Raw genomic sequence first — 12,092 nt, forward strand, 5'->3', positions numbered from 1 at the left:
TCAGAGAACCAATAACGATAAATTGTTGGGCACGGCTAGGGCATGGGTAGTGATGGTGGACTTGCTCAAGAGCCCGACAGATGATGATGACTGACCCTCTGAAGGGGGGGGACCCGTACTTGTGAACTGGAACGTTGCCTTTGTTGATCAGGAGATTTGGAACTTGGGTCGTGAGACTGGTATGAGAGCATCCTCCTAAGTGGAAGCTTACTTCCTGACACGGTGGTTCCGATTGGTCTGTGGGAGTGAATGCGGCGCGAAACAGTGGGGTACGGGGTAGAGCGACATGTCTAACGGGGAGTGGGAGTGGGCAGGGCTTGAGGGGGGAGGAAGGTAGGGGGAGAGTTGTTATCTAGTTAACCCATTGACGGTTGGGGTGATCCAGAGTTCGATCGAGCCTGGAGCAGTAAAGCTTCGACAAGCTAGATAGAATTGTAGATCGCAAATATCCTAACAATGTCGGCTGGGCGGACAATCCCAGGAATGTGGACGGAGGTGAGGACATCAGTGAGGAAGAAAAGGATACAACTGTGGCATAATATCTGCTCAGGATGTATGACGTTACAATGCATACTTTTACAACGCCTACCTTTACATCGCATTTTTTACAACGCATACCATTACAATGCATAATGCTTTGGGGCGCTGGATAGTGAATAGTTTAATTTACTATTCCAACTCCAGTCCCCGTGGATAGTAGGGAAGGTGTTGGATAGTACATTAAACCTATTCCCTATCCTAGAGCGCCCCCAAGCGCTATGCGTTGTAATAGTTTGCATTGTTAAAGTTGTGTCGTAATGGTAGTGCGTTGTAAAAGTTTAGTTGTAAAGGCTGTGCACCATCTGCTCAATATGTTAACAAATGTTATTTTCTGTGCACTATGGCTTCTGACTGTTGATCCTTATGTGCTTGTGATAAATGAATAAAATGTGTTTGCAAAAAAAAGAAATGGGAATTTGATGAAATGCATCCACGTTTAGGAATGCAGCAGAAAGAACGAATCATTTTAATCATTTAATTACAGATCCAAGAAGAACTGCTGGTATGTAGCCAAGTGAGGCTTAGTCCAGACAACCGTAGATATTTACGCATACCTAGGTGGAACCCTGATCATTACTCTGTAGTGATCAATGTATGAAGGAAGCCTTGTAGGAATACTACACGGTAATCTGGTTTTACATCAGATATCAGCAGCATTAACTTAAATCATCACTGAAATTTGAATTCAAGTTAAAGAGTCGTACTTAATCCATTTATTTAGGTACGCTTTACATATAAGTGATGAATTCTAAGGCCAAGTAATGTAAACAGATATTCAATTAAAATATACATTGATAATTTTGGTCAGTCTGAAATATACATGGTTTCCATATTTTAACATATAATATTACAACATAATATTGTGTTTTTTTACTACTTTGCATAGTTAGTTCCTTGGAAAAAATTAAATACAAATATAAACTACTAAATAGCAGTGTTTCGAAATTCTGTTTCTGCAAAATATCTTGTAGAAAGTCTATATTGAGCAGTTGTTAAGTCTCAATTTCTGTATTTAACCAATATCTGAAAATCAGATTTTCTCCAGCTTCAGATGAATCCCATTCTTTGAGCGTAGGATGAGTTGAGGAACTTTGATGGGAGGTTTACTTTCATCTGGAGAAAGCTTGAAGCGGAGCAGGGTCAGCGCCACAGCCACTTTCATCTCGTTCATGGCGAAGTTTTGTCCGATGCAATTTCTGAGGAAAGATATTGGATTGGTCAGTGTGGTAAATGAAAATTCCTCTTATCTTTTATATCATATTTGAAACCTATTTGAATACAATAAAGCTAGCAATAATAACACAAAAATTTCTATTAATACATTTATGTAACATCACTAATAGTAATAATAATGCAAGTGCTCCTAATATTGTGATTATTATCAATATTATAATAATAATTATTATTTGTTATTGTTATTATTGTTTTTGTTACTATTATGTGTTGTTAATGTTATTGGTATTATTAGTTTTATGATGATGATGATGATAACGTTGTTGTACAGTTGTTGCTATTATAATACTCAGATAGCCAAAGATCTGAACGTTTTTGCCCTTCTAAGGATTTGGGAGCATTTACAAATGCTAGTCATTTTTTATTTTCAGATTTTATTCTCATGTATTAGGGGAGATGATGTGACCTAATGGCCAGTGCTGCCGGCCTTACAGTTGGAGAACCAGGTTCGAGACCAGCGTTGGATCAACATTTTGTGCTTCTGGGCAAATCGCCTAATCTCCATGTGGCTTAAATAAAATTAGTCTGACCTTATGCAAGGTAATCTGTGCTGGTTTGTGCTATATAAATATGCAAACAAAAATAAAATGAGCACCCCAACTATGTTGATTTCTGGATTGAGGTTTTAAGATCTTCTGAAACCTGGTTCAGAACATTGCTTCATAAACATGTTTTGTAAAGTCATAAACGTACAATTTCTACAGCAAGACTGGTGCTAGTTTGAGGGGACAATGGTGTCTTATGTTGGAGAGATGACCAATTAGTCCCCTCAAAGAAGGTACCAGAGGTTCAGGAACCCAACTTGGATACCAAAAGCCATATTACAATTACAGGGCTCACAGCCAAGTCTATCCTGGGCGAACCTTTATCTGGTGTTTCCAGTGCAGTTAAAGACAGCGCTCCATATTATCAAAAATATGTGATGAGCAAATTCTTGGCTGAGCTGAGCAAACGCAATGGTGCAATATTGTAATAGGGGCCTGTTGGACCTGGCCCTTTTTGCAAGGTTATCACCCAAACGTTTTGCCTTCTCCCTCCTCTTTTTTCTGACCATTTTTTTGTTGGCTTTCAGGACTCAGGGCACTTTACCACTTTTGACCAGGGCTAAAGTGCATATGCTCTCTGTCTAAATTGTATTGGTGATTGGTTTATACATGATTGGCATATTTGATTTATTAGTAGGTCCCTAGTAAAGTGCTCCAGGTGTGCCCAGGGCCTGTAACTAAAATGCTACTAGTGGGCCTGCAGCACTGATTGTGCCACCCACATGAGTAAGCTTGCAAACCGGTCTCAGACCTGCCACTGCAGTGTCTGTGAGCGCAGTTTTCAAACTGCCATTTCAACCTGGCAAGCGCACCTACTTACCAGGCCCAAACCTTCCCTTTTACTACATGTTGGTCACCCCTAAGGTAGATCCAAGGCAGCCCCCTGGGCAGGGTGCAGTGCATTTAAAAAGTAGGACATGTCCTAATAGTGTAACACTGCTTATTTCGTTTTTCACTATTGCAGGGACTATCTTTCCCATTGGGATTGCCTTGAAATATCTTTTAAGTGTAATTTCCTATTGTGAGCTGATAGAGGTTTGGAGGTGGAGTCATCGAACTCACAATTTAAAATTACATCTTTTGGAGAAGTTTTTTTTTTAAATTGCGTGTTTAAAAAAGCCATTTTAAGAAAGTTTACACCACCAACAAATTGACAGTACTGACTACTCTTTACTGCACTTGATTTATATGAACACTCCCTTTAATATTAGGGATCATCAAAGCTTCGTTCACACATTTTTCATATCCTTTGCAGTTCTGAATTCTACTTGCCCAAAAAGGAAGACATATAGGTTAACATATTTTGTGATAACTTGCCAGTTCTTACATCAATGGGAACATGCCAAGATCTTCTAACCAGGGGATAGATTCATCAATTTTAAAACTATTTCACTGATTATAGTGTCTTATTTATTTGCTTGCAGGTTGCATTATTGTCGTCGATGTGTTTCGAGCAAGTCACATTATTCGTGGGTTTCTATCACAAAATATGTTAACCTATGTGTCTTTCTTTTTGAGAAGTAGAATTCAGAACCGCAAAGGTTCAATTTGAATTATAGATTCACAAAATCATTGCTGTTGTTGCTAATTAATTTGTTTGTTGTTTAGTCTCTGTATATGTATGTTGGGTGGGTTTTGTGAATTACTCAAGTATGAATTGTGTATGTATGATTTTTGTAATATGCTTCTGTATATGACATATTTTCAGATTGATGTGAAAAATGTGTACAGGAAGATTTGATGATTTCTATTATTAAAGTGAGTGTTCATATACATTAAGTGTGGTAAAGAGTAGTCAGTACTGGCAATTGTTTGGTGGCGTTTTCGGTGGCCTAGCCTTTTTGATTTATTGAGGCCCATCCCTCGTTGTTGGTACAACTTTTAGAAAGGGGGCATTTTCTAGCTTTGACATTCCGGGGCAGATTTACAAGCACTGGCGCATCCCTGCATATTAGCAGGGATGAGCCAGTAAAGATGCGACATGCAGGAATACCTTGTGCCACCAAGGATGTGTCACATTTACAATGCAAAACACCGTGGGGCAAAGATAGTCAGATGCGTGTCACCTCTTATGTCGTAAGGGCATCGCATTGCTGGAGTCGCGTTGTAAGCGCAATGCAACTCCAGCAATGCTCAGGGGCGCCCTATATATAACATGCTGCATCACCCCTTATGCCTGCTTCAAGCAGGTGTAAGGTTTTGATGCAGCATGAATGTAAAAGTGACTTAGCCTCACTTTTACCGGGCTTCCTTGCGACGGAACGCCCATCCTGCATACATTATACCTGATGCAGGTATAATGTAGCGCAGGGCTTTACAACATGACGCATGTCACTAGATGCGTCACATTGTAAATCTGTTGCATGGTGGCGCATTGTTTACGACGTCGGTGGTGATGCACTGGTGTTGTAAACATGTCGCAAGGGGCTTGTAAATCTGCCCCTCTGTGTTTCTGCCTGTCTGTTGAATCCATGTCTGGGTTAGGTTGACAGTTGGGCTCTTGTGAATTTACTGAAGACAGTCACATAAAGGGAGTTGAGTTGTGCCTTGCATATCTGAAGGGCTACCACCAGGCTGACAGGCCTTCCTGAGTTAGAGTGGTGGGAAGAGTTGTCACTGACACCTGAATAGGGTTGTGACTGTCCTCACACAAAGCTGTCTCCACCCCCGGTAGTGTATTTGGAGCCAGGACAGGAAAAGGCAGCGTCTTGTGCACTAGACTTTCCTTTGATGTTTACCTACTTCAAAGGCAGAGAAGGGTATAGGTGTTGGACCTGTGACACTCTCAAATCAGAACACTTTTGGACTAAAGGACATTCTGCCAGAAAGAAGAACAGGATGCTGTAGGAAGGACTGACACTCTGCCTGTTGCTTAGTTGTGCTGGTCTGCTGCTTGCTGCTTCTGTCCTGGGAGTGACAGGCCTGGACTTTGCTTTCTGAATCCTGCTTCCGAGGTTCTCCAAGGGCTTGTGTGTGCTTGCCTCCTGTTAAGAAGTTTCAGGGACATCAATGCTTCACCTACCAGTGCCTGGGATCTTCTGCTGAGAACGTGAACTTGCCAAGTGATGCCAAATCCATTTACTGAGCCCTTGCGAGTGCAAATTGCTGAGAAAATCTACACATCTGCTCTCAGCACCCATTTTCTCGATGCAGCACTAGTGTAGCTGAAAAATCAGCACCGTGCCTGCTTCATCGTTGCTGCATCGGCATAGCATGTCTGGATCTTCGACACGTCGTACTTCGATGCTGTCTCCTCATCAACGTTGCCCAGCAGTAAGGAAATTAAGATATGTGTCCGGGGATTGATAAGTCACCTTCCTTTCCAGTAAGGAACAAACGCATCACCTCCCCTGACACTAAAGAACCAACGTACCACCTCCCCCGCGTAGTAGTAAGGAACCAACACATCACCTCTCCTGGCAGTAAGGAACCAACACATCAGCTCAGCTGGGAGTAAGAAACTGGTGCATCACTTTGTGTTTCCAGTACTTCGCCTCCCTTGTGCCTGTTTTTGACTTTGAACTTTGACACATGCCAGGTACTTTGTGCTAAAAGTGACACATCCAAAGATTTCTATGGACTACATTTGCTTAACCCTTGAAAAGTGATATCTTTACTTGTGAATGTTGGACTTTTGTCATTTTGGTCTTGTTCAGATAAATATTGCCTATTTTTATGAACAGGTATGGACTCATTTTGTAGTGTTTTCACTGTATTACTGTGTGTTTAGGTACACACGCTGTACACATCATCTCTGAGATAAGCCTAACGAACAAGTTACTTACCTTCGGTAACGCTTTTTCTGGTAGATACTATATCTGCCTGTGGATTCCTCACCTTGTGAATATCCCCCTTGCGCCAGCAACGTTCGGAAATTTTCTTCGTAGTACGCCGACGTGGGCGACGTCACAGGAGCACGGCATCGCGCGCGACTCCGTCTGACGTCACCGACCCCATATCAGGCCCACGCCGGCGTGATGACGTCAGTTCCGCTCTTTTTTCCGTGCCTTCGAGGCACACGGACGGACCAACGATAGCAAATATGCAAATATACAATGTACACAGTACATATAGAACAAAATCAATAGTATAAACCATATATACAGCAAGACCAGGTATAGCAGAGTGGACAACGGGGAGGCGGGTGGGTCAGTGAGGAATCCACAGGCAGATATAGTATCTACCAGAAAAAGCGTTACCGAAGGTAAGTAACTTGTTCTTCTGATAGATACATCTGCCGTGTGGATTCCTCACCTTGTGAATAGATTCCCACAGCAGTCCCCACTCCCAGGGGAGGGTGCCCACTCTGCTACACCAGGAAGTCTTGGAGGACAGAGCGTGCGAAGTGACCATCCCTCCTCACCTCGGCATCCAAGCAGTAATGCTTTGCGAAAGTGTGGAGGGAGGCCCAAGTCGCGGCCCTGCAAATATCCTCAACAGGTACACCTCTAGACAAAGCAGATGTTGCAGACTTTGCTCTAGTAGAATGTGCTCTAATACCCTCAGGAGGGTCCTTACCAGCAAGGGAGTAGCAGATCTTGATGCACAGGATTATCCACCTGGAAAGTGTGCGCTTGTGCACCGCTCTGCCCTTCTTGCAGCCAGCAAAACCAACAAACAGCTGGTCGTCCATCCGGAAGTCTTTAGTCCTGTCCAGATAGAACGACACCGCCCTCTTAGGGTCCAGGCGGTGCAGTCTCTCTTCCTCCTTAGACGGGTGAGGGGGAGGATAGAAGGTAGGAAGGGTAATGGACTGCCCAAGATGGAAAGGAGTCACCACCTTAGGTAGAAAAGCAGCCCTGGTCCTGAGAACCATCCTTTCAGCATGAATGGTCAGGAATGGGGGTTTGGAACTTAGAGCTTGAAGCTCACTTACCCTCCTTGCCGAGGTGATTGCAACGAGGAAGATAGTTTTAAAAGAGAGAAGCCTCAATGGACACTTGTGCAAGGGTTCGAAGGGAGAACCCATTAAAAAAGTCAGCACAAGATTCAAATCCCAATGAGGAACAACAAAAGGAGTAGGAGGGAACATATTTGTTAGACCCCTCAAGAATCTCAAAACCACCGGAGATTTAAAGAGAGATGGCTGATCCGGCAAACATAGAAACGCCGATAAGGCTGAAAGATACCCCTTGACCGTGGCCACAGCAAAACCTTGCTGCGCCAGAGAAAGGGCAAACTGTAAAATATTAGATAAATGAGCCTTCAAAGGGTCAACATCTCTCTCCCTGCACCAAGAAACAAACTTTGACCACCTATAGGAGTAAATGGACTTAGTGGTGTCACGCCTGGCAGAGAGAATGACATCCACCACCTCGTGAGGGAGAGAAAAAGAACTCAAGTTGCCCCGTTTAATCTCCAGGCATGAAGGTGTAATGTCTGGAGGTGGGGGTGTAGAACCTGCCCCCCCATTTGAGAGAGGAGGTCTGCCCTGAGAGGGAGACGGAGCGGCGGGTGAGAGGAGAGGTGGAGAAGGTCTGAGTACCACACCCTTCTTGGCCAATCCGGGGCGACCAATATGACTTGGGCCCGGTCTTGACGAATCTTCCTCAGAACCCGAGGAATCAAAGGTATGGGAGGAAACGCGTAAAGGAGTTGATCTCCCCAACTCAACTGAAACGCGTCCCCCAATGCTCCTTGCATCGGATACTGGAGACTGCAGAATGAAAGGCAGTGAGCATTCTCGCGAGTGGCAAATAGATCCACCCGAGGATTCCCCCACATCCGAAAGATGTCGTGAACAACCTCCGGGTGAAGCCTCCACTCGTGGTCGGCAGAGAACTGCCGACTAAGACTGTCTGCACGAACGTTCAGAACTCCGGCCAGATGATTTGCCACCAGACAAATCTGATGATCCTGAACCCAGGACCAGAGACGCAGAGCCTCTCTGCAGAGACACTGTGACCCTACTCCTCCCTGCTTGTTGATGTACCACATCGCAGTCGTGTTGTCCGTTAGGACTTGAACAGAACGACCGCGAAGGGAAGGGAGGAAGGCCTTGAGCGCCAAACGTATCGCCCTCAATTCCAGAAGGTTGATGTGAAACAACCTTTCTTCCGGAGACCAAAGACCTTTGACCTCCAGGTCTCCCAGATGAGCACCCCACCCGAGAGTGGACGCATCCGTTATCACTGTGGCCAATGATGGAGGCAGTTGAAAAGGCTTTCCTTGCGACAGATTGCCTTCCACGCTCCACCAAGACAGATCCGCTGCAGCTTCTCTGGAGATCTTCACTGACTCCCTGAGATCTCCGTTGTGCTGATACCACTGCCTGCGGAGGCACCACTGGAGTGCCCTCATGTGCCAGCGTGCATGACTGACCAACAGAATGCAAGAAGCCAACAGACCGAGCAGACGAAGGACCTTCAGGACCGGAACAACCGCCCCGTTGTAGAATAAAGGAATCATCTCCTGACCGTTGTAGAATAAAGGAATCATCTCCTGAATGTCGTGAATCCTTTGAGGTGGAGGGAATGCACGACATACAGAAGTGTCCAGTACCGCACCTATGAACAGGTTGCGCTGGGAGGGCACCAGGTGAGACTTGGGTACGTTTATCGAAAAACCCAACCTGTGTAACAACTGAGTTGTCTCTTGCAGATGATGGAGCACCATCTCCGGCGACTCTGCTTTGATCAGCCAGTCGTCTAGATAAGGGAATACAGGAATCCCTGACCTTCTGAGATGCGCAGCCACCACTGCCATCACCTTGGTGAAAACTCGAGGCGCAGTAGTAAGTCCAAAGGGAAGAACCGCAAACTGGTAGTGCTGCGATCCCACCGTAAAACGGAGATACTTCCTGTGCGACTTCAGGATTGGGATGTGAAAATACGCATCCTGCAAGTCGATCGACACCATCCAGTCTTCTTCCATCAGCGCCAGAAGAACCTGAGCAAGGGTGAGCATTTTGAACTTCTCCTGTTTGAGATAGAGGTTCAAAATCCTGAGATCCAGGATCGGCCGAAGCCTGCCATCCTTCTTGGGAATCAAGAAATACCGGGAGTAGCATCCTTGACCCCTCTCCTGCTCTGGAACCACCTCTATTGCACCCTTTCGAAACAGTGCCAGGACTTCCTCCTGCAGGAGAAGCAGGTGGTCCTCCGAACAATAACCTTGGCAAGGAGGGTAATTGGGAGGGAACTTCTGAAAAGGAAGTGCATACCCATTCTCTACGAGATTGAGAACCCAAAGATCTGATGTAACCGATTCCCAATGTCGTAGAAAATGAGTAAGCCGACCACCTACTGGCCCTACATGATCCAGAATGGTGGATCTAGGGCTGCTTTGCTGATGCGGGTGGGGGTTGGGTATTTTTGGAGGAAGTGGAGGAAGAGGAGACTTGACGTCCACGTCCACGACCCCTCTGTCTACCTCTATAGGATCTATATAGAGGGTTCTGCTGCTGCTGCTGCTGCTGCTGTTGTTGTTGACCCTGCTTGAAGGGACGAAAAGAAGATTTTCCAAATCCTTTGAATTTTCTAGTCGTCGACCCTCTCATCTGCAGACCCAAAGATCTTGCGGTGGCACGGCTGTCCTTAAACCTTTCCAAGGCTACATCAGCCTTCTTACCAAAAAGGCCAGTTCCTTCAAAGGGTAAGTCCAGCAATGTAGACTGCACATCCGCAGAGAAATCTGAAGACTTTAACCATGCGGCTCTCCTGGTCGCATGGATGAACCCATAATTCTAGCAACAGAATCCACAGTGTCCATGCCACTCTGAATGACCATGCGGGCAGCAGCCTGAGTGTCAGAGACCACTTCATTAAAGTTCTTTTTATCCTCCTCAGGAAGTTTTGATGACAATTGCTTCACTGAGTCCATTAGAGCATGCACATATCTACCTAAAAGGCAAGTAGCATTTGATGACTTAAGAGCCATGCTCCCAGAAGAGAAAGTCTTCTTCGCAGACTGATCTAATTTCTTAGACTCTTTGTCAGCTGGCACCTGAGGGAAAGAGCCTGCAGCCCTATTAGAGCAAGCCGCCTGAATCACAAGACTTTCCGGAGATGGATGCGTAGAAAGAAATGCTGGGTCATCAGGAGCCACTCTATAGCGCCTTGCAATAACTCTTGAAACTGCAGGAGCAGATAATGGCCTCTTCCAAATCTCCTTTATTGGATCCGTCAAGGCATTAGTAAATGGTAGTGTAGGCTCAACAATTGAAGAAGGAGAATGCAAGACTTCAGTGAGGATGTTGGGCTTGTACTCCACTGTGGGCAACTTTAAATTAAGAAGGTCAGCAGCCTTCCTAATAACCACGTGATAGGGAGCCACGTCCCTAGACGGAGTATCAGAAGTCGAAGGTAGACCCCACTCGGGAGAGAGTTCCAGACCACTAGCATCCCGAAGCTCATCGAAATCATCATCATGATCAGGAAGCTCGCCCTCTTCCACATCAGAACTTTCATCATCCTTTTGCTCGAGAAGACGCTGAGCTCTTCGCCTCGACCACTCCAATCGAATCGAAGTCGACGGATCCAGGAGCCGGAGCAGCAGGACGAGAGTCATGAACAGGTGTGGTACCTCGATCTCGACTACGAGGTCGATCCGGAGTCGGCGAAGCCGTATGCGGAGTCGAAGACCTCGGTGGAGCCGTACCGAGCCATGGTGGAAGAGGCGTCGGCATGAAAGGCATAAATGGAGCCGGGCGTACGACTGAGGAATACCCAGATTGTACGACAATGGACCCATGGGACCAACAGGCGCTCCAGTGGGGTACATTGCCCTAGAATACACTCCAAACATCGCATTTAGAAAATGCGAGGGATCTTGTCCAGGACCAGGAAAGGGAGGGTACGGACCTACCGGATGCTCCAATGGAGGCCGTCCCGACACATTCTCACTCTGACCTTCCGGGTCCACAGGAGACTCCGCTGGAGCCGGTTCCAGAGGAATCACCTCTTCTTCTTCATGCTCCGAGGATATCGGATTCGGATCCGGCTCCGGTTCCGGCTCCGGTGCTGGAGAACCTTCTTTTGATAAAGCAGGCGAAGGAGAGACAAAGTCTTTACGATGTTTGTGAGACCTTCTCTTCGAATCAGAGGATTCCTTCTCCGAATGATGTTTCGAACTGTGCTTCCTCCTCTTATGCTTTCTCCTCGAGGAGCTCGAAGCGTGACCTGAAGCCGATTTAGATCTAGATCTAGATCTTTCTCTGGATTTTGACTTCGCTTTAGATCTCGACTCCTCTCCAGATCTCGAACCCACTCTGGACCTCGACGCCGATCCCGACTTCGATCGAGACCTTTGCTTCGACTTCGATCTTCGTGACGTCGATCTCGAATAACGACCAGAATCCTGTTTTACTTTTGCCAAAAGTAATTTAGCTTCACGCTCTCGAAGCGCCTTTGGATTCATCTTAAAACAGGAATTGCAGTTCTTGACGTCGTGACTCGAACCAAGACACCACAAACAATCCTTATGTGGGTCAGTGATGGACATCGTGCGGGCACAAGACCTACATGGTTTAAAGCCTGTTTTCCTCGACGACATCTTCGGAGAAGAATCAAGTCGTAAGAGAGAAACAGTGGCAATTAATTAACAGAAAGATACTAAGTATCGCAGAAGATCCCGAAAACCGTTAGCGTCGAAGACGCGGAAAAAAGGGAACTGACGTCATCACGCCGGCGTGGGCCTGATATGGGGTCGGTGACGTCAGACGGAGTCGCGCGCGATGCCGTGCTCCTGTGACGTCGCCCACGTCGGCGTACTACGAAGAAAATTTCCGAACGTTGCTGGCGCAAGGGGGATATTCACATGGTGAGGAATCCACAC

General features: G+C 46.0%; 1 protein-coding gene across 1 annotated transcript in view; it reads right to left on the minus strand.

The window, feature by feature from the left end:
• Window positions 1-1,224: 1,224 nt before the first annotated feature.
• LOC144800052 (cytochrome P450 4B1-like) overlaps window positions 1,225-12,092 on the minus strand; it is a 178,697-nt gene continuing 167,829 nt past the window's right edge. Inside the window, exon 12 of the mRNA XM_078671650.1 lies at window positions 1,225-1,736. Coding sequence (XP_078527776.1) covers window positions 1,571-1,736 — 166 coding nt within the window. The 3' untranslated portion in view covers window positions 1,225-1,570. The remainder of the gene's footprint in view (window positions 1,737-12,092) is intronic.

This window comes from Lissotriton helveticus, chromosome 1_2 (genome assembly GCF_964261635.1).
Source record: "Lissotriton helveticus chromosome 1_2, aLisHel1.1, whole genome shotgun sequence".
Lineage (NCBI taxonomy): Eukaryota > Metazoa > Chordata > Amphibia > Caudata > Salamandridae > Lissotriton > Lissotriton helveticus.